The sequence below is a fragment of the Galeopterus variegatus genome, unplaced genomic scaffold (genome assembly GCF_000696425.1).
Source record: "Galeopterus variegatus unplaced genomic scaffold, G_variegatus-3.0.2 Scaffold2731, whole genome shotgun sequence".
In the NCBI taxonomy this organism is placed as follows: Eukaryota; Metazoa; Chordata; class Mammalia; order Dermoptera; family Cynocephalidae; genus Galeopterus; species Galeopterus variegatus.
This window is the reverse complement of record NW_007728842.1, coordinates 166,880-190,460: the sequence shown is the minus strand read 5'-3', so window position 1 is coordinate 190,460 and position 23,581 is coordinate 166,880. Positions and strand designations below refer to the sequence as shown.

Genomic DNA, 23,581 nt, shown 5'->3' with positions numbered 1-23,581 from the left:
CGGAAAAAAAAAAAAAAAAAAAAAAAAAAAAAAAAAATCTATCATCTTATAACTCTTACGTAGTACTTGGGTAAAATAAACTTATGATAATTAACCTATAGTAGAATAATCTATCAGAATTTTTATTTCATTATTATCAAAAAAATATTTTTTAACCAAATATCATTCATATGTATACATAAAAAGTTATGCAAAATAAATTTAGTGAACTTCCAAAATATCTCCACTTACTATAAAGCTAGAGTAGTTACCCAGAGCATGGTTTTGGCATAATGGTAGACAAATAGCTGGAATAAAAAAGAAGGTTCAGTAAAAGATCCATTTGATTATCACTCAACTTCAACAAAGACACCAGTTCAATTCAGTGGGAAAAGCAAGGACTTTTCAATAAAAGGTGATGAAGAAGATAGATATCCCTATGTGGGAAAAATGAACCATGATTCCCCACCCTACAACATACACAAAGCTAATTAAAAATGGATCACAGAATAAAATGGGAAGGTAAAACTAAAAAAATTCTGAAAAAAAACATAGGAGAACATAGTCATGACAGAGGAATAGGCAACAATTTCTCAGACAGGACACAAAAGACACTAACAATAAAAGAAAAACTGATAAAACGTACTTCACTAAAATTCAAAGCTTCTACATATCAAAAACACTACTAAGAAAGTAAAAAGGCAAGCCATGGAGAAAACATACTCAATACATAGATTAAACAAAGGACCTGAATCTAGAATGATAAAAAAATAACCCATTTTTTAAAAAGGGAAAGTCACTTGAACTCATACCTCATGAAAGATGAAAAGATGCTTGGAAAGATGTTCAACATCATTAGTCATCAAGCAAATGCAAATTAAAACCACAATGAGAATCATAGAATTGCTAAAATTACAAAGACTGACAATGCTAAATGTTGACAAGGATATGGAACAATTAGAATTCTCTATTGCTGGTAGGAGTGTAAAATGGTACAATCACTTCATAAAACTTCTTGGCAGTTTCTAATAAATGTAAACATCCACCTAATCTATGGCTCAGTAATGACACTTAGGTATTTACCTAGGATAAATGAAGGGCATAGGTCCACCAAATTAAATATATAAATAAAAGGCTACAAGAATATCAATAATAACTTTATTTGTAAAGAGCCCCAAATTGTGAAATAACCAAGATGTCTGTGAAGAGAAAAATGAATAAGCAAATTGTATTATATTTCTACCATGGAATACAACTCAGCAATGAAAAAATAAGTACCGATACAACAAAATGGATGAATATCAAAACATTATGTTGAGTACACAAAAGAGAACATACTCATTACATATATACATCATATAAAGTTCAAAAAAAGGTATAATTAAAAACCAGACAAACAAAAAACAGACAAAACTGATCCAAGGGCACAGAAGTCAGAATATCTCTAGGGCAGAGGAAGGTATTGACTAGAAAGGAGTACAAGGGAACTTCCTGAGGTGGATAGAAATGTTTTATATCTTGATCTGAGTGGTAGTCACATGAAAGTACTCATATTAAAACAATCATTGAACTGTACAGTTAAGATCATGCATTTTACTGTATCTAATTGATACTCCAATAAAGTATAGAGGAAAAGTCTACATATTTAGAGTTAAACTTCTGAATCACTTTTCAACTAATAATGTCCATGCTTTTCACATAATATCATCTTCTGTGCCATTGAGAACATCAATTCAGTACATCCTAAACGCGTGCTCCATTCTTATATTCAGAATTTTCTGCCAATCTTCTGACACCCATTCTGTACGTTTTAATATTGTAAGATAAAGAAAGCACCAACATGAGTTCAGCACATGGCTTCTTGTTACTTTAGAATTTCTTTCATCTATTACAAAGGGTTTGCAAAATTTTTCCTTCCTTCGGCTGCATTGCTTGGCATATGAATAGTCAGAACCTTTAATCTCTGTCAATCTTTTAACTATGAAATTACATTACACTGAGATTTTAATTCAAATTTCCAGTGAGGTTGCTAGATAGAAGGAGGTATTACCAAGGGAGATATTGCTACATAGAGGGAGATATTGCCAAGGGAGATATTGTTAACGGTGCTGGGACAACTGGTTATCCATATCAGAAAAAATAAAATAAAATAAAATTGTATTTCAACTTCACACCACAGGCAAAAATCAATTCAAAATAGATGAAACACCTAAATGTAAAATACAACTTCAAAACTTTTGTTAGTCAATATAGAAAAAATATTTTTACATCATTTGCCTATGGGGAAGAATTTTTCAAACAAAAAGCAGAAACAATAGAGAAAAGTATTGATAATTTTTATTTCTGTTCCTCAAAAGCAGAAACAAAGGAAATACTAAAGATCAATAGGAAAAAGGGGAAAAAAACTCTTATTAAAATGGGCAAAGGATAAGGCTATTCACAGGAGACGCAACCTTGACATCAAAAAAAAAAAAAAAAAAAAAACCAGATGAAAGGTTTTCAACCTCACTGGAAATTTGAATTAAAATCTCAGTGCGGTGTAACTTCATAGTTAAAAAATTGACAGAAATAAAAGGCCTGACAATGTCAAATGTCAACAAAGATGTAAAGCTATAGAAACTCTCAGGTAATACTGATGATGTAATTTGATATGACTACTTTGGGAAAAACTTGGCAATATCTGATAAAAACAAATAATAATCCTGCCTGCCATCTATGAATGCTTCTCCCAACCAATGAACATCTTACTTCCTGCTCAGAGTCAGTACATACAAATAGCAGGCATGGACTGTGGTTAGCTGTGGCAAATCAAGAAGGTGTGTAATTAAAGGTCTATCTACTAAACAGCTATTCCTGGAACACCAACAAACTCACTCCATTTCCACCCCTGTCATGCACATGAGCATGCACAGAGCAGTTGGCTGAAAAAATCCTCAGCTGGACCCTCAGGAACTGTTCTCTAAACAAAATACAGTACTTTTCAAGGAAAGACAGAGAGTGTGGGTGTTTTATCTATGAAGATGGTTGATAACTGCTACAATATAATCAGACGAAAAAGGGAATGGCAGTTTCACCTGGGACAAAAGAAACTAAAGTTCTTCTATCCCCAAAAGTAAAATCTTCCTTATTTTGGCAATTACAGAGTGAGCCTGCTTTTTCCCTTCCACTTACCCTGAAAGGGAAGTCTGCCAATGTGTGAGATTCACCAACTTACCCAAACCTAGTGATCATTCTAGAGAGAGCTCGTATGGTTAAAAAGAACTGTTCAACTACAGAGGACACCTAGCCACTATTTAACATGGTCCTTCATTTGAGGATTACCAGGCATTGAGGAAAATCAAAGCCATGAAAGGAAAAAAGAAAAAAAAAAAAAAACCCAGAAAGAATAAGTGTGATAACTGACCCTGGAGAAAAGAAAAGATAATGAAAAAAAAAATGTATCCTCAGATTTAAAAGTCTCTTGAATGCTTTGGGAAAGAAATAAACAAGAGTTGATGAAGTTTCTGATTTATCCTTAGGTTTCTTACAGTTTCTTACAATTAACATACATGATATTTATGTCTTTTTAACTTTTAGAAATTAATACAATTTCCTTCTCCATAAGATGTTCACTCTTCCCTTTATTATACAGTAATGATTAGAGATAATACTCAACAGAAAATTCAGTAAGCAATTACCTGGATATGCATTATGTACTTTACAAATGAAAGCCAAAATACAAACAGGAATATGCTAGCAAGGACTAATTGATTTCTGCTCCCCACTCTAACAAAGCTTTTTGGATTCTTACCAGACCCAGTGTCCTGAGGACAGATTAAGTCCTGACTGAGCAGTTCCTGGTGATTTAGCAAAATGACAGATTAACTCAATTTGGATGTCTTTCAAAATAAACAATCCAGTTCTAATATTTAAGTCCAATTTGGGGAGGGCTTTACAGAATTTCAAAGTTTTGGAAGAAATCCATGTCTTGGGGAAGATTCTGAAATTACCCTAACCTCCTAGAAGATATGAACATTATCTGGCTCAGATTTTCTGGGAAAACTTCAAAATTAAACCATCCTGTACAATAAGGCCTAGGGGCATCATCTGTCCCCAACCTTTTCAAGTGTATCACTTATACTACACTTAATTCTTTACTAAGAAACTCAATGTCTTGAAAGAGTTAAGAGTTAGACTGTGCCTTTAAAAGTGCTTAAATGATACCAGAGAAAACCTAACGCAATTTTTTCTATAGCATTTAAACAAAGAAAACTTAAAAGGATAATGTTTTCACAAATCATTAAAAGTTTTATTGGCCTGCACCATACCACACAGCCAAATAGCTATATTTCTAGTGCTCTTGACATATCCATAAATACAAAATACCTCAGCATCAAGCTTCTACTTAGTGGCCAACCTTGAGCAAAACCATAAATCTAATCAAGTATGTCTCAGAGTTTTGAGTCCCCTTTCTGAAGTTTTGCCCCAACAATCTCTTTTCCTCCCGCTCACATGCCAGTTCTCTACCATCTTTATGTCTTTTTTTAGCATCAACCAGCTAAAAAAGACCCACAGTCAAACTAAACCAATACCCTTATTTTAGAAAAAGTTAAACTGAGGTCCAAGAGTTAAAGGGATTACCCAAGGTCACACAGCTACTGAGAGGTGAAACTGACAAGAACTAGGCCTCTGACACCCCATGCAATGCTTTTTCCATGATACCAGGTTGCCTCCTTAAAAACTACAGAGAATGCAACATTTATATATGTCCTCACAACCATCAACCTCTCCTCTTTGTGCTTTTTCCCTCTTGATGAAAAAATTCCTCAACTTTCAGTCATCAATAACCTTTCTTATTAATTCTATACCTATGGCGAAACAGGAAAGAATTCAGTAATGATTTTATGTTAGCTGATTCATTTAATTATAACACTTCTATTCTGTTTCTAACTTTATATTTATCCTTTATATGGAAAACACCTTAATACTTCCCAAATTAACATATTACAAAGCTTAATAATTATATCCACAATTTAAATTCAGAAAATAACTAAATAACCTTAGATTCTTACTTTGCATAAAGCAATGCTATAACATCTGTTTCATTTCCTTAAAAGAAAAGCCAGAAAGAACATATCGATTCCATTTTAATACTTACCACAAAAGTGATTTGATTGTGTCGCAGGTTAAGTTCAGTTAGTGAATCCAGCCCATTAAGATTATCAACATGACTTAAAAGGTTCCTGGCAAGATTTAAAACTCTTAAATCACATAAATGATTGACATTTTCGATTTTGGTAATCTGTTAAAAGATGGGAGGGGGGGGGTGATTAGCAGGCAAAAATCTCAGATATGCATGTTAAAAATACCCTGAAAATAAAATATTCAAAATCACTGGATTCAGTGACAAATTTCTAATGAAGACATTTAAAAATCTATTTCCAATTTCCTATGTTGTTGATAATATGAAGTCATTTAACCTGTGACAATTAACTAAATTTAACAATTTGACCACAGTAAATATTTGAAGTAAATTTCATCAAATAATCAATGAGTTCATCTCTTGGGGCATCTCTAAGTGTCCAACACTGTGCCAGGTCCTGTGAAGGCTGCGTCCTACCTGTCAAACAGAAGATTACTGTGAGCCCAAGGCATAATCTCACAATGTTTTGACAAAGCAAGTCCACCCTCTGAGAGAAAAGGCAAAAAAAAGGAATAATACCAAGTTCCTTTTGTTAATTCTATTTATACTACAGGGTCCTGAGAGCAGTCAAGAATCCGGATGGAAAGAGCCAAGGAACTAGGATGCCCAGTGAAAGGTGAGGATGGATTCTTTCATTAGTGGAAGTGCCTAAGAAAGGTTATAGATAATGTTTAGTTAGGGTGCAATATCATATACACTAAAAGTTTAGAATAAGAGGACCTGAATCATGGAATTAGCACTGAACTGCAGCAAGGGAGTTTGAGTTGCATACTAAGGTGATGGGAAGTAAAAACATCACGGACTGATGAGAGCTCGACACAATTTTAAGCCCTACTATTATAATACAGCAAGCATAGCACAATGGTACGAGTTTCTACATGGCAAAGAAGTAGGGATACTTGTGGAGGGTTCATCAACTTCTTACTACAATGTACTTAAGTAACAATGAGTCATACACATAACACATTTCTTCTGAAAGTTAAAAAAAAAAGAACTTCACAATCACTAGAGATTGATTTGCTCATCTGTATTGTTATCACAGTAGTATTTGAAACATTTTATCTAATGCTTCAAAGCAGATGTTAGCTAAAAGAACTTTTTTTTATAAATTTATAAACTAGTTCCCATATTCTTATTTGGACTCTCTCTTACATTCAAGAAACACCATCTAGATTCCATCTAGATTTGAGAAGAGAAACCTAAGTATGTTTATTGTAAATTCAATAATACAAAAACCTCTGACCATGTTTAAAATTTGTTCTAACATTCTTGATCTAGCTAATGTAAAATTAAATTAAATTAAAATTGGAAAAGAAACAAGGTTGTCAGTATTTACAGATGACAGAACTGTACAATAAGATATGGAGTAAAACGTTTCAAAACTAAATAGATGGTAGAATTTGAAGTGAATGGGATCAGTAGAAAGCAAAATAGACACTGTAGAAAAAAATCAGTAATGTTAGCACAAGCTTGAGAAATTCTCCAAAAATACTAAGGGAAAACAGAGATAGGAGAAGTAAAAGATAAAATGGGGATATGAAAGACAAAAAATATAGATATTACAAACATAAATAGAAAAGTAGCAATGTTTAAATATACAAAGTAAAACTTTCCTGAGCTCAAGAAAGATATAAATATGTAGAGTGAAGGTGTACAATTGTTGTATGACCTATACAGTGTGTCTTCTCCTTTCTGCTAATAGCCCTGGACATTTCTTTTAGAAAACTGTCCTTCTCCAACTCCACATAGTCCTGGTGAGACTTACAATAAGAATGCCTGTATTTTTGAGTTATTCTCTCATTTGGAAATGCTGAAAGAAACACTGTTAATTCTTGTACTATATATATAGGTATCAACCTATAATTTTAAAAAAAATCACTAGGAATATTGTCTGGCTTCTTGGCTTGCAATCTGATAGGCCAGAATTGTATACAACATCTCTGACGGAATAAAGTCAGTTACTCATTGCAGCCATGAACAAAGTCACAAGCATAGAGCAGTTGACAGAAGCTTCAGACAAAGGGTGGTATAAGGTGACAGCATAGTTCTCGATTGGTTGACATACTTCGCAGCAAGAAGAAAAGATGATGGGAATGTTGGAAAGCCCAATTATGGGTCATGCTAATCAGAAAAAGGGAGTCAAGAAAGACTGCAGAGCTTCATGACACATCTTGGAAAGCTGGACACTCCAGTCTTACCTTTGTGTATAAGAGTAACCCAGACTGTTCTGCCTGGATAAAAACAACTTCCTACCCAGCAATACAGAAAGGGCAAGTGTTTTCTTTCAGGCAAGCAACCACAGAGAGGACAGGCTCTCCCTGAAGTAGAACAGAAAGAACAGATTCTTCTTGGAGCACATTTGTGTCCATGTTAAAGCAAGCATTCACTGAGAGAAAAAATTCTGGCAGACCAGCACAAAATCTAGGTCAGAAATAACAGAGTCAACCTTCCAGACTCCTCTGTATTCTTCACTACTCACATATAATCAACTGCTAAATCTTGATGTTTCCACTCCTAAATATTTATCCAATCTACCCCCTCATTATATCTATTGCCACTACTTCAGTTCATGCCGCCGTCACTTCTCACCAAAATTATTGTGATTAGTCTCTCGACTGTTCTGTCTCCAGTTTCCCTTCCCCTTCTCTTTCCACTCTCCAATCCATTTCCTAATCACCACCATCATTCCTCAAAACCTTTTCACATCCATAAGCCAATTATGATTTATTTCACAATGTGTACCATGTACATTTTATTTCCAATGGAAGTAAATTCAAAAGACAAAAAACATTCACTTAATTGTCTTTTAGTTTTTTTAATAATCGATGCTAAATTTTTATAGTTGGACATTGTTTCATTGTGAATAGTTTATCTCCTGACTTTTTAGAAACCTAAGTTCACTTTGCTTTGAAATACTCAGAATTTTTGCTTATTGAATTTAGATATTCTAAAACAAGACTTGGATTTTTCATTTAAAACTTCCATCTTGTAGTTAGAACCTTGAGAAATCAATCTTAATACACAGAATATCACAAACACATGCTGAAATTACAAGATACATAGTTCAGCTAACAAGGAATAGCCAAACCATTTTTCATTATACGATGGTTGGTAAATAACGCCTACACATAATGTGTAGATCAAATGATATGGTATTCATTTATCAGGTGCTCTTAAAAATCTTGGGTAGTACCCATGAATTCTTAAAGGTATATTATAATTTGAAAACCACATAAATATATTTATTATTTCTCATACATTTAAAAATAAACTGAAGAAAAATATTGCTACCATAAAATGTTTCACTTATAGTTACAAATAGTTTCAAAAATAGTGGGCTACAAGATAAAATACCAACTCTTTAGCATGGCATACAAAGCCCCCTACAATCTGGTCTTTGTTTACCTTTCCAGCCTCTTCTCTCACAGTTTCTCCACAAGTGTTCTACTCCCACTATGTGAACACATAGACAGGCACACACAGGACTGGGAATAGATTAGAACCTAGATATGGCCTATCTAGATCTATCAAGGGTTTTATTAATTACATTAGATTTTCACCAAAACTATTGGGACTAACAGCTGTTAGAAAGCCTGGGGAGATCATACTGAGGTTTGCACCTGACCAACTGCAAGTGGCAGCAGCAGATTTTGCTCATCAGCAGGCAGGGACTCCTGGGTCATCCCAGAATGTAGGCTTACCACTTCACAAGAAAGTTTATATTCTGCATGAGTATATAGCTCATGTAGCTATTTATAAATACTCACATTCCAAAGATGAAATGGAAGAGAAAAGGGCTAAAAAACAGCCAAGATGCTCTGACAGAGATGAATAAAGAGGGGGAACATAACAAACCAGATATAGAAATTAAGACAGTGAGATATAGGGGTAGACAAATTGACTGAATAGAGTAAGAAGACCAGATGATACAATAATCAAGAAAATATAAATTAAAACCACACAGCAACACCGTTTTATAGCAATTGAATCAGCAAAAATTAAGTCTGATAATTCTAGACATTGAAAAGGATGTGAAGCAACAGGATCGCTTATGTATTACTGGTAAGAGTATAAGCTGGTACAACTACTTGGTAACCAATTCGGCATTATCTTTTAAAGTTAAAGATTTAAATAACATATGACTCATCAGTTTCATTCCTAGATATATATCCTAGAATATATAAGAAATATGTAGAAGACATGAAGAAGAAAATTTTTATAAATACTATTGATAATAGCAAAAAATAAAACACACAAAGAACAAAACAGGAAAACCCAAATATCTATCAATAAGAAGCTGGAGAAAAAGTTTTTGTATAATCATACCATGGAACATACAACAGTAAAAATGAATAAACTGTAGCTACTTAAAATAGATAAATCTCAGTTAACATAATGTATCCAAAATGCAAATACTATATGACAACATATTTATGATGCCTTTTTTAAATTAAAAGAAAATACCATTAAACAATATACTATTTAGACACACCTATATGTAATAAAATCAACTAAAAAACCCACAAAGGAATGATAAACATGCAATCCAGAATAGTGGTTACCTCTGATGAGGAAGTAAGGGGATAGAAGAAAGGAGAAACACCTAAACAGAAGAAAGCCAATAATATTCTAGTTCTTGGTTCAAGTTGAATAATGTGTATTTTAAAAATAAGTTAATAAAAAACTAAATAAAAAACAAAATTGTTATAATTACAAGTATTCCAAATGTTTTATAAGTTTACCTGTCATTTACTGTTGAGTTACCAAATCTTATACAAAGAGGCTTAATACCTTAGAAATTTCAGTGATTCAGTAAAGTAACTCTTGAAAAATTTGATGCAAGTATGATTCTTAAAACTTTTATAATATCAAATGTCCTGGGCTTTTTTCAAAAAAAGAAAGAAATGAAAGGTATTTACAGTACCTGATTTCCATGAAGGTCCAACACATCTAAGCTTTTTAGATTCTCCAGGTTTGAGATTTTCTTGATTCTGAAAATCAGAATAAAGTAGAGTAGAAATATGGATGTACCACCTCTACCTGTAAATTAAGTATGCTAAAGTGTAGAGGTGTAGCTCATTTTAATTTACACACACACACACTCTCTCTCTCTCTATATATATATATACACACAAACACATACAGTTATAATATATATATATATATATTAAATAATAATTTTTTCCCTTTGATTTAATTATGATTTTAAAGATGCAATACCACTGGGGGGAAAGATAGCTTAAATTTCACATCTTTAGAAAAGAATAGTTCTACTTCAAAGAAACTTAGGTCAAGACATCCTCTTCAAGGCAGTTACCTTGACCTTAGAATACAACCTAAGCTCCTTTCTTTTTCCTAAAAGTCACTAAGCCATCTGCCCGCTGACTCCTCTGCCAACCTTACCTCCTACCACAGGCTCATTCATCCTCTGCTCCAGGCACAGTGGCATTCTTGCTATGTTTCTAACCTGACAAGTTCAATTCTGCCTCATGGTATTTACCCTTGCTGTGTTCCTTCTGCCTTAATGTTCTTTCCAGAAAACTTGACATGGTTCATGCCTTCACATTATTCAGGTCTCAGCTTGAACACCTTCTCAGAGATACATCCAGATAACCCTGTCTAAAACAGCTCTCCCTTCCTGTCCCCATTAATCTCTCCTTCCCAAGCTTTAATTGACTTCACAGCATTTATCATTGCCTAAGATTATATTACTTATGTGTTTACTTTATTATCTCTCCTGCCAAACCAAAATGTGAGCTTCAAGAGAGCAAAAACTTTGACCTGTTCTCAATTCCATCCCCAGCACTCATAACAGTGTCTGATACCAAGTAGGCACCCCCAAAATATTTATTTAATGAATGAATGAACACACTAAGTGGATGAGTTTTAAATGATCATAACAGGGTTATTTATCACAAATTGCACACCCCCTAAATGTTTTCTACTAGGCCTATTCAGTTTGTAAAACACTAACATTTCTTTGGAATTAATTTTGCTATTAAAAAAAAAAAAATCACAGGAGATCAGGCAACTAAAGCAGCTGGCTAAGCCTTGTGGGATGCATCTGAGTGTGGAGGTCTGCAAACAAGTGTGTCTTCAGGCAAAATATTTTCCAGGTGGGGTGGAGGAATTCCTCTACAGATACTTGTCACAGAAAATCATATACTTGAATCAGCTCTTGCAAGAGGTCTCCCTTGGTGTGCCTGATCTGACCTCCCTCCCAGCCCCATTGGACATCGCCATCACAGAACCCCTATCGAAGGATGATGAGATGGAAACAAATCCCTAAGTATGGCTTTCTCCCTGGGAATAAGAAAGTCCTGGCCCTGCTTGCCCTGATTACACCAGAAGTCTAGACTCTCAAAGAGAAATGCATTCTTGTGATCACATGGGTCTGGCACCTGATCACCATAATTAAGGATGGAAATGATCTGGGAGTGGCAATCCAGAAGGTACGGGAAAGGGTGAACGTGGTCAAGCCCAAAGTGGAAGCCTTCCAGACAACCATTTGTAAGAACTTCTCAGAACACAGGCAGGCCATAGCCAAGGCCTCCACGGAGACCTATCTAGCAGATTACCAGGCCTTGGTGCTGGACCTGAGGGCTCTCTATGCTGAGCTTTATCATATCAGCAGCAGCAACATGGAGAAAACTGTCAACCCGAAGGGTAAAGAGAAGCAATCGATGTACTGATCCTACAGCTAGAGGGAAAATAAATAATCTACAGTTTATGTGGATTTAAAAAATAAAAACAACAGAGAATTTTATCTCTAAAATGCCCCCTCTTATATTTTTCTAATGGTCAGACATACCTATTGTCTCCCTCATTCCCATCTTCTTCTTACTACTTTACCTATCCAACTACCTCCAACTGGACTCTTCTAACAAGAAAACAAAACAAAGCAAAAAACCTCTTTTTATTGTTCTTCCTCCAATAGATCCTACTTTTTCCTACTACCATTATTCAGTAGAGAGAAGGGAACAATGGCAAAGAAAGGACAAAAAAAATGAAATTCATGCAACCCATCTTTATTACCATCTGTCTATCATTATTTCTGTTGGCATTATTTACTGACTCATTTCCACCTTCCTAAATGTTTCCAGAGCCGGGATCACCCCTTAAAACTTCATATATATGCTAATCACTATGTAAACATAAAGCAAACTTAAACTTCAAGAATTTCTGTCTCCACTTGACCTCAGCCATCTTACATCATTTCCAAATCAAGAATTATATTATCACAAGCCAATTCAATCCAATTTAATCTATAAAAATACTTACCACACACCCACCATAGATCATCACTGCACGGTTGTAATTCTTCCTCTCTCCCTTATCACATACACACCACACTTTTTATGACCACAATCCCTTACCTGTTTCTACTCTCAGACCATCACACTGGCAGAATCTGCTCTTCTAGGAAGTACCCTACCTCCTGAACACCCCTAACTCACTTTATCCAAACCATTAGCATCCTCAGGACTCACTGGAATCCTTCATTAGCCTTCATCCAGAGCCAGGCATTTAATACTACCCTATTCATCATTTAAATCTAATAACTAAACTAATAGCCAAACCAAGTAGAAACAGAGAAAACTTTCAACAAACTAATCCTCTGCCTGCTTTGCTCTTGAAATACCTAGAACAGTTGGAGAATATTACAGTACCCTAATAATTTGGCTTAGGACAGACTCATGCTTCCTAATAGCAGTCTGACCTCATAACTATTAAAGAAGACTCTTATTCAATTATTTTATATTCCCAAGCTCAGATTCCCTAAAACAGTGGTTCTCAAAATCCTGTGTGTATCAGATTCACCTGGAGGGCTTGCCAAAACATTGCCTATTAGTTTCTTTTATCCTCCTTTGAACCAACTTTGTCATCCTGCTGCTTCCCACATTGAGTTAATTGAAACATTGGCCTGTGATTACTATCTATTTATCTGAGAATTATATTTTTAACATTTTGAAAATTATACACCAGGGATAATGGAGATTGTCTCAGCCCAAATGAAGTTCTCTGATCTGGAGGATAAATGTGGTTTGTTTTTGTATTTGTCAGAAACCCTGAGCACCTTTAAGGCATTTCAATCACAGAAACCTTCATGTGCAATCTGGCTTCCCACAGAATTCCACCAGAGCCTCTCACACTCACTCCCTATCTCTTAGCTTTCAAGCATTCTCTTAGCTTTGACACATGGTGTGTTCAGTCATTCTCTTATCTTTGACACATAGTTGCTTTATGACTCTCACTTCAAATTCTGATCGCCCAGGTGAACAGGAAGAAAAATACGCAAGTCAATCAATTAAACCCAAGACCAACCAAATGTCTTGATGTCTTGTTCTCATGAGTTTCCTTTGCCATAGGTTCTCTCCCCACCTCCAGCACCTGTTATGACCTAAAAATAGATCCAATTCTAAAAAGAATTAAGAGGCATGTGGTTGCACATGAAAGCATCAGTTGACCTAGGAGGCCACTGGTCAGATAAGGTATAGATGTGAGGAATTTGCAGAATCCTAGTCAATGTGACCTGAAAGATTTTTTTAAAAAAGAAGTTTTCCCATTGGACAGAAACTGAAACTAGAAAAAGACTAGGCTCACTCATCACCTTGGCAGCTACAGATCCCTAGGGATATACCACAGCCTGTCTCTGCAGGCCGCATTATGTTACTGATGCTAGGATAAAGACCCCACTGCTAAAGACCGATATGGAGGCTCAGCTTTTCAGGTGTCAGAGACAAATCCTTAAGTGGAAAATTTACAGTAGTTAAAAGGAAAGGAACAGAGAATCCACAGGGTCTGGTAGAGAATTTTGGATCTATAGTCCTCGGTGATCAGAAGAAAATGCAGAGAAGTTCTTATTCATTAACCTGTGATCATGAGGGCACCAGAAGATCTGGAGAGGATAAGCAGAGGATACTGAAGGTAGGAAAATCAGACAGTAAGTAAATCAACAGCAAAGTGGGGTTGAGTGTTCTTTGGTAGCAATGTAAATTCACATACAAAATTTGAGCAGGGGTCTTTTGAGCAGAAATCTTTTTTGGATCTGCCTGAACCTAGAGGCATGTGGTTGCCATGGATTTCCATTTATGGTTCCTTGGACTAAAAGATGGTGCAGTGCTTTGCAGTGTGGGAGGAAGAAATCTTTCTGGACTTGACCAGCAGTGGGCAACAAGTCATCCAGGACAAACGCATTAGGAGATGGAGGCAGATGTGCTTCCCTCCTCACCAGCATTCTCAGCCAGGTTTGCTGAATGCTCACTGAAGTAGTGCCTCAGGATAGATCTGCATCTTTAAAACTCACAGGCCCTTTGTCATGACAAAGTCAGCTGACTAGAGAGCACTTGGTATATGATTTAGGGATCAGATTTGCATTTTACTGACACTTCAGAAACATGTGATTTGGGAAAAAGTGGAAAGTTGTTTCTGACTCATTTTCTTTTGATTCAAAGACACTAAAAGTTCTAGAACTGTTTAACAGCTACTTTTTATGTGAAAAATAAAGTAAAATATGACCAAAAGCAAACAAACGAAAAAGGTGGAGGAGTAGGAGGAGGAAGAAGAGATGGCAGTAGGTTGCTTTTACTTTGCCAAGATGAGGATATAGTAGAAGGACATTAGGTCCCTTAGAGTTGGAAGAGCAAAGATCTTAAATAAGGTCAGACAGACTGATGTCTTCAAGGCACAAGTTATCAAACAAACAAACCTTAAAAGATTATTTTAGGAGAATGATTTAAAAGAGTAGCTCTTAGATACTATGTTTAAAACCAGAAAAAAAGATTGAGAATATCTCCAGAAAACATTTAACTGAAGGACTAAAGGAGGACATAAAGGCAATGGTACTAAAGAATAAATGTGAGCTATACAAAGAAATTAATTGTGGAATATACTAAAAAGCATATGTACTTCAAAGGGCCTGGTTTTCCAAAGTCTTGCAGTTTCAAATATTGACCTTGCAGAGGGCTGGAAATTTTCCTCAGGCTATAAGTCTCTGTTGCAAGATAGGAATCATGGCACTGCAAGGTTGCTGGCTCAAAGACAGATTAGTTACTGATTGATATCTAAGTTGTGGGAAAACTGCTAGAGGGAAAAGGAATGTTTGCTAAGATCAAGCTTTTGTTAATTGCCTTACTGGAATGTCATCTGGCTTGTTTCACTGAAAGTTACCAGCCTATATTGTTAAACTATAACCCCACCTATGTTCTCTTCCTGTAACTTCCTGGTCTGGAAAATAAATGCGGGAAGAGAACACCAATTTGGTGTTAATTTCCCAAGGAAGGGTTGCCTCTTGCTGGAGGGTCCCAGGGAAGTTAACCACTTTGGGGCTTCTCACTGCTCAGAAGAGATGGGCTTTGAGTAATCCTTTGCATCTCCGTCACCCAGGGGAAAAGGGGTGACAAATCTGTGGGGGGCAAAGCAACATAAAGCAACAATTAATAACTCTGAGGATCAGAAATTAGTAAGGAAATCTCTGGGAGAGATAACGGGGGCACCTAGAAGAGAATGCCTTAAATGTAGGAAAAGTTAACTTCCCTCTTCACTTTACTCAGGGAACTGCTCCGGTGGCATACTCCTTCTGTAAATAATCTGTCCATATCTAACTTTGCAGAAGTCACTTTACCTCTCTGTATCTTCATCTGTAAAATGAAAACGCTGATCTCTGAGGTCCCTTCAAGCTCTAACACTCTTATTCTATAATTCTCCCAAATTCCCTTATGCAAAGTAATGTTTAGGATAACACTTAAACTAATTATGTGTGATAAACTACACTGATGAAATCTTTCAGAGATACCACAGAGGACAGACAAAAGCCTAGGACTCTAGGACATAATCTTGGAAAAAGTAACTTATATTATTATCATTAGTGGGAATAAAGAGGGTCAGGGCTCAGAACATGATACCCCAATATATGGCACCCTGGCACACTGAGTAATTTAAGCTAAAGGAAATTAAGAAAACCACAGGAGCAGGAAGTTCACTCTCTGAACATCTCCTGCCTTTCTTCCCTAAGGCAATAAAAAAATTCTCTGACCTACCTCCCATGAAAGTATGTCACAAGATCCTCATTCCAGAGGGATCCTGCCCCATGCCCAGAGGAAAGCAATGAAGACACAGAGATGACGAGAAAAATCTAAACAAACAGGTCTTGCTAAGGTACCCCCAGTTTATTACCATTAGATCATTCCCCTTTTGTCCAATCATACTTCTACACAATTGCCCACTTGTCATCAAACCTAAGCACAGCATACACAGTTTTTCCCATTTCTTTGGGTCTTCATTTCTGAAGGCTCCTGTGCCATATAAAACTTATATTAAAAAGATTTGTTATGCTTTTCTTTTGTTAATCTGTCTGTGTTATAGAGGTGTTAGCCTCTATACCTTTGTGATGAGTGAGGAAAAGATATTACATTTTCTCTCCTACAAGAGGTAATCTAAGACCCATGCTGGGGAGTGAGAGCAGAGGGAGAAGGGGGAGGAGAATCTAGCCTGAGTATACTGTTACATATAAATGTCATCATTTGATGATAAAAAATCATTTCTGGATATTGTTAAACAGCCCTTCTTTGTAGGCATTGCAAAAGCTATCCAGTTAAACAGAATAAAGAGAACAGTCGTGAAAAAGTCTCAAGAAAATGAGTCAGGAATTGTTTAGCTACGGCACATAATAGAGCCATATAAAATGAAGTGAGGAAGTTCATACAGGATGTGATATTAAATACATACCAAAACTATCATCTAAAAAGGAATCAATCAGTGATTTGACAATCAGAAAGTACCAAGTTTCTACCCTCAATCAAACACTGAGAAGGATCTCAAGTGAAACACACCAGCCTGAACTGAACACACATGTTAAAATATGTTTTAAGAAAGCATAAAGTTAAGGGCAAAGTCTGCTATTTACTTCTATATAAGATATGGCACTGAAAAGCAATGGAAATAAAATAATACGCACTCAATAAATGTTAAATTTGATGAATTGTCAGACTAAATATCATGAAACGAATTATGACTGAATTATAATCCATTCAAATAATCTTTCAAAAATGTTAGCCTATTATTTTCTTAAGTATTTCAATTTGGAGTTGCCATCTAAATACCACAGAACTCAACACTAGTCCTACATATGGGTTGGGCTACAAAAAAAAAAACTGCTCTACAAAGAATACCTGTTTTTCCCCAACAGAAGAACACGGAGGGATCTCAGAGTAGAAAGTCCACTAATTTCTTCAATCTGGTTATCATATAAATCCAAGAATATTAATCTTTGTAGATTAGAAATATTTTGAATCCGAGTTATAAAATTATGTTGAAAGTTCAACAAGCGAAGGTGTTCTTCCCCATCAATGATAGGACATACGGTCAGCTTCTGCCTAGAAAAAATTTTTAAAAGTTAATAAGGTTCCGATTTGGCAGCCTGCCTCCTCTTACAAATATTATTACTAGTATCTTTGTGCTCCCAGGCTGTGAGGAGAGAAAGATAAGCTGTGCCACTTCCACCCCCATGAACTAAGTGACCTATACTTACTTGTAAAATCATTCACAAAAAAAGCCAATAGACTTTGACAAAGGTAAATATTAAAATTAAGTCTAAGCTCTCATTTTATAAAAAAAAGTCTCCCATATCAATTACTTCACATGAAATTGACTTATCAGAAAACAATCAGTGTAATTTCCTTCTGTGACAGAGGTTTAGATGGTTGAAAGAAATGTCTGTGGCATCAATCCACTGACATAAAGACTGACCAGGCAACTAAGTCATCGGAACAAAAACCATATAAAAGGGTTTCTCAGAATCACAGACTCTTAAGCTGAATGTCTTTAAAAGAACAAGACATTCAGCAATCTACAGTTCACTGTAATGAAAAAAATTCATCCTGAAATCCATTAATGGTAAGATGATCCTTATTTATTTATTTTTTTTAAAGATGACCAATAAGGGGATCCCAACCCTTGACTTGGTGTTGTCAGCACCACGCTCTCCCAAGCGAGCCAACTGGCCATCCCTACACAGGGATCCGAACCCGTGGCCTTGGTGCTATCAGCACCATACTCTCCCAACTGAGCCACGGGCTGGCCCCTAGATGATCCTTATTGAATATTTCCTCAGAAGATTAGATTTTAAGTATACGTTTACATGTTCAACAGTAACTTTGAACTTTACACAACATTTAAAGTGCTACAAGTTAGGATGAAACGTTAATAATATATGTCTTTATTTGTATTTAAAACAGTAAGCTTCTATTATGCAAAAAGTTAAAACATATTACACATGAAGTAAATAAGTGCAGGGTCCTTTAAGAATGCTAGTAGTATAAAAATATGGCCAGACAGAAAATACTGAGTGATTCTACTCTGAAAGGTTCAAAGGAGTCTCCGAGGAAAACACTGCTCTCTCTCAGTGGGAACAACTCTAATAGGGAGGTTTATTAGAAATATTTTCCTTTAGTAAAAATCAAGTTAACGTAAGCTTTAAAGAAAACAAATCAGAGTGTTACAAACATAAATGAAACTATGGAAGTGATCAGAATCCTCCTTTTAAAGAGAAAAAAGAATGATTCACAAAATAAAAATAACTGAATGTTAGCAGTTGACAAAGATATGATGTTTAAAAATATAGACCCTGAAGAAATGGGTTTAAAATAGAGAAAAAGTAAAAAATATTAGGCAATAGTTTAATTATCTTGATGTATGGTTAATATATTCATTTCATGTATTCAATTATACTACCATACTTGGTACTTCTGGTTTTTAAATTATAAAGTAATAAATTATAAGTATTCTAGTTTAAAATTTACACCTTTGTGCACTAACTTAGCAAAACACTTAAATTGTCTCATTTTTCCTACTTCATTCTTTCTCTATTTCTCATAATTAAACTTTCTGATATCCCCCAACTTCTATTTCATCCAATTCTTGAATTAGTTATCACTGAAATAGGAAAATATATAACCTCTGACCACCGTCTTATATAAGCTGCTATATCTTGAAATAAAGCCACTGTCTTGGATTCCAAACACAATGGCTAAGTCTCAACTTCAAGGCTCACTTGTACACCACTTTACTGCACGAATCCCTGTCACCCCACCAAAACAAGCAAGTTAACACACATAATAATCAATGACCCAGTGCCCTTGAGGGGAGCTTATTATGCCTACAAAACCCTTGAGTTGCTACACCTCCTACTCTGTAACTGACACGTCTATTGGACTATGCCTTTGCTTCTGTGTTCCCTTCTTGGTGCTGATTGGCTGCCTTCCTGGTACTCCAGGCCTACCCTAACTCCCAGAACAGCCAGAGCCTCGCTCTTGCAAGTATTTCTTCTCAGGGCTGGATTCTACTCTTGTCTTCTCAGTCTCCTGAGAAGGCACACAGCATGACAGATCTGCCTTTGGAATTTCTTGCTGTTACCCACTGGCTCTCAAAAATGATCATTGAGTTAGTTCTGTACTACTAGCCTAACTTTCTTGATTGTACATCCTGGTCTGAATGAACTATGCCTAAGCTTATGACAGTTTTGTGATTCTGCCACTTCACAACCAGCCTTTGAAGCAGAGTCAGTTCCCTTGGTCTTAACTTTCTTGATATGTGAGCCTCCACCAGATCAGAGTTTGCTTTTCCTCCCAAGAGGTCCATGCTACCAAGGAGCCATCTTCACAATTGGCTGAGTCACTCCAAGCTACAGCTGAAATGCCTAACTTGTTATGTCACAGTTGATCAAATACTGGCTCCTGTCAATATCAAGTGACATGAAACTGAAGGGCTGAGGTATTACTATTCTTGGCTGAACTTTTAGAGACAAAAAAATGACCATATAATCCCTCAAAACATTAAAATAATATCATGAAAGTAATAAATACTAGACAGCATTAGAAGCTCAAAAAACATTAATACTGCAAAAATGTCATGAGAGTTACTGCCTTCAAGTGTTACTTTGCTTACAAAACAACATGTTAGACCCTCTGAAGAGGTTTTTCCCAACTATAAGCACAGATGGTCCACTACAATTTGTTGTCAGATGTGCACTGCTAAACGAAAGGTATACACAGCAGAGATGTTTTCTCTGCTGGTTATACCACAAGGGTAGGGGTTGGAATCTTTAATCTACCATTCTACTATGGATATCTTCCTAGATATAAATATAGGGATCAAGTCTCATTTATATTCATTCATTCAAAAATTTTTTATCAAGAGCCTGTTTTGTACCAGGCTCTCTTCTAGGTGCCAGGGATAGAGAACTGAACAAAAATCCCTGTGCTTGTGGAGCTTACTAGTAGGAGGAGACAGACAATAAACATAAGTAAATAGTTAATATGTTAGAGGGTGATAAATGCTAAGAAGAAAAACAAAACAGAGAAGGAGGCTGGGGACTGTCAGGGTGCAGGGGGTTGCAATTCTGTAGAGGGTGGCCAGAGAAAGTCATCCTTGAGATGATGACAATTGAGGAAAGATCTAAAGGATGTAACGGAGTGAGCCTACAGATATGTGGAGGAACAGCATTCCAGGAAGAGAGAACAGCAAGCACAAAAGCCCTGAGGTATAAGCATACTTGGTGTTCAAGGAACAGTGAGGAGGCAGGTATGGCTGGAGCAGAGTGAGTAAAGGAGAGTGTATGAAGAAACGAGGCCAGTGAGCTAACAGGGACGTAGACTGGATAGGCCCTAGTTAGTCCATGTGAGGACTATATTGTAAAATTTTTTCTATCTTAAAATCCCTTTTCATCAATGTCATATTTTAGAATTGCTATAGTATTCTTTTGGAATATAGTCAAGCTCTTTTACATTATATAGATATAAAATTCCTCACCATACCTCTGGGAGGATAAACAAAAAAAATTGGCAAAAAGAGATTGTACCCAGGACTGGATAGCTCGGGAATAGGAAGAGAGAGGGAGACTTGCACATCTTTCAAATCTTGTACCATGTCTGTATATTACCTAATCCAAAAAAGAAAATAAAATAAGTTGTCCTCACCTTTCTAAGGTCAACCTGTCTGAGTAAAGAATTTTCTCTTCAGAAGAACGTTGGAGAATAGGAAATGATGGCATTGATGAGCTCACCAAATTAATATGATCACCTATTGAAAATGATACACAAATTACTTGATTAAGAAAAACCTTTAAAATCTTAAAAGTAAAGTCACCTTATATTTGGAGAACTCTGGCACCTACAAATACCTTTTCTAGAAAGTATAGTTTCCATAGCTCTCTATATTTGAAATTAATTACTAAATTTGAGCTTGCTTCTCTCCTCCTCAAACCTAAACTATGTGTTCCACATAAGCCAAATAATTTTTCCCTTGCCTTACAAATTGGTTGGGGGTACAGAACTACTCTAATGCTCCTTAACCATTTATAATCCTGACTCCTAATACTAAATTTTAACTCTCTGTAACTGAGATGATAGTCCCTCATTACCAGATACATTTGGGCCAGCACTATGACAGCCCTGCCGGATTCTGGACTTTGAAGGTGTCTGAATGGAAGAATCTCCAAATGCTGATAAGGAGCTCGTGGCAGTTTTCATTTCCAGCCCACATAGTTCTGTCACGTTTGTTGTGGATGAGATGCATGATGATTTATTACGAGGCGAAGGACTTATTACTCTTCCATCTCCTTCAAAATATCAAAAAGTTTATCACAAAACTACGTAATACATGACTTTGCTATAGGAAATACACAGAAGTAGTTTTGGATAGCAGATGTAAACCTCGCATCACCACTTTTTCTTTGCAGGTCAACTACTATTAGTAGAGAACATTGCAAAGACACCAAAGTGGATGTCAACAAATCTGGTACACTTGTGGTTAGGGTCTACAGGGCATATGACACCCCTATGGGGCTTTACAGGCTGTTGGTTAGGTAGTGTCCTTGCCATTAAGTAGTTTTTAATCTAATAAGTAAACACATATGAAATCAATAAACTGAAAAGGACAACATGCACAAAACATAGAATAAAAAAGAATACCTATTATACTTGTATATTTGCACATAAGTGTGTCTGGTTATTTATCACTTAATGAAGATGGGTACAGATAGGTTGGGGAGATGAGTATTAAGATATATTCTAAGGGGCCGGCCCGGTGGCACACTGGAGAGTGCGCCGCTTGTGAGCGCAGCGGCGCTCCCGCCGGGGGTTCGGATCCCATGTGGAGACCGGTTCCCGCTCACTGGCTGAGCGTGGTGCGGGCGCAACACCGAGGGCTGCGATCCCGTTGCCGGTCCCAGTACGGGCGCGACACCAAGGGTTGCGATCCCATTACCGGTCAGTAAAAAAAGACAAAAAAAGGAAAAAAAAAAAAAAAAAAAAAGATATATTCTAAGGAACTAGAATAATGTAGAACGATCAAGAAGAAATGATGGGAAGTTCCAGAAATGAGGTAAGATTTGAGTAATGAGTCAAAGGTGACAGTTTGAATACCAGAGGAAATCTACCGTATTTTTCTCTATAGAGAAAATCTACTGAAAGCAGCAATTGACGTTGAAGTGCTTGAAGGGAGAAATAAACAGTAAAATAGAACCTTAGGTTACCACAGAATTCTGCTGCTTAAACTAACCAATAAATTGAAAAGATGAAAACGAAATTGAGGAAGCTAACGTAGTCGTCAGGAGGCTATCAGATAATATGATAACAACTTAAAATTGAGTTCCATATAGATAATATTAAAAAAGCTGTAAAGCAATGGTATCTGCTACCTTCTTCAGGTCTGCAAGGTATAAACCAAAGTATCTCACACCTAGCTTCTTGAACAAAATAGCCAGTGCCCACATCCCACATTTCTGAATATCATGAAATATCAAGACAACTAGTAATGATGTTCTAGAGTATAAGCATTCAGAATTGATATCATGTCCACCAATGAACTGATTTTATGATATGACCACCTGCTAGCAGGATACCCAGGCAACCATGATTCGGTAAATCAATTTGGAAATCAAAAGTCAGGTGGCTAAAAAAGCAAAACTAAAACAAGAACTAGTCTAAGTATTAACTGAAATCTAAGGATTAACTGATTAAAAATTAACTGGTCAGCTAAAGACAATAAAGGAAAAACTCTAAATACTAGACAACTTTAATTTCCCTTGTTAGCATTAGAGTTAGGTTTTTTGAATTATTTTGTTAAAGCGTCAGGCCAATCCTCAATTTAGGCAGCAGATTTAAACTTTATAAGACTTGGGATATAAAGACAATAATCAAAGAGATAATTTCATTTACACTCAGCAAATAAAAGAATTATATCTTCACACTCTTCACTCCTGTTATACACAGAAGTCATAATAACTATCAGCATGATGAGCTTACTATTACTATCACTGTGAAGTACACCTTACAATAAATACAAAGAGACAAGAATGATTATGTAGAGAGGCCTTAAGCTCCACAAACAAGATCCTCTAAATGACTCGGAACCAGAGGAATC

General features: G+C 36.0%; 1 protein-coding gene and 1 pseudogene across 1 annotated transcript in view; one reads left to right on the top strand and one right to left on the bottom strand.

The window, feature by feature from the left end:
• Positions 1-23,581, bottom strand: part of LRRC49 (leucine rich repeat containing 49) — a gene marked incomplete at its 3' end in the record, with an annotated part of 100,851 nt that overhangs the window by 70,994 nt on the left and 6,276 nt on the right. Inside the window, exons 4-8 of the mRNA XM_008582828.1 lie at positions 21,579-21,776; positions 21,136-21,238; positions 17,332-17,535; positions 10,086-10,152; positions 5,117-5,260 (exon numbers count right to left, since the gene is read on the bottom strand). Of these exons, the coding sequence (XP_008581050.1) occupies positions 5,117-5,260; positions 10,086-10,152; positions 17,332-17,535; positions 21,136-21,238; positions 21,579-21,776 (716 nt within the window). The remainder of the gene's footprint in view (positions 1-5,116; positions 5,261-10,085; positions 10,153-17,331; positions 17,536-21,135; positions 21,239-21,578; positions 21,777-23,581) is intronic.
• LOC103598767 lies at positions 10,183-11,853 on the top strand (annotated as a pseudogene).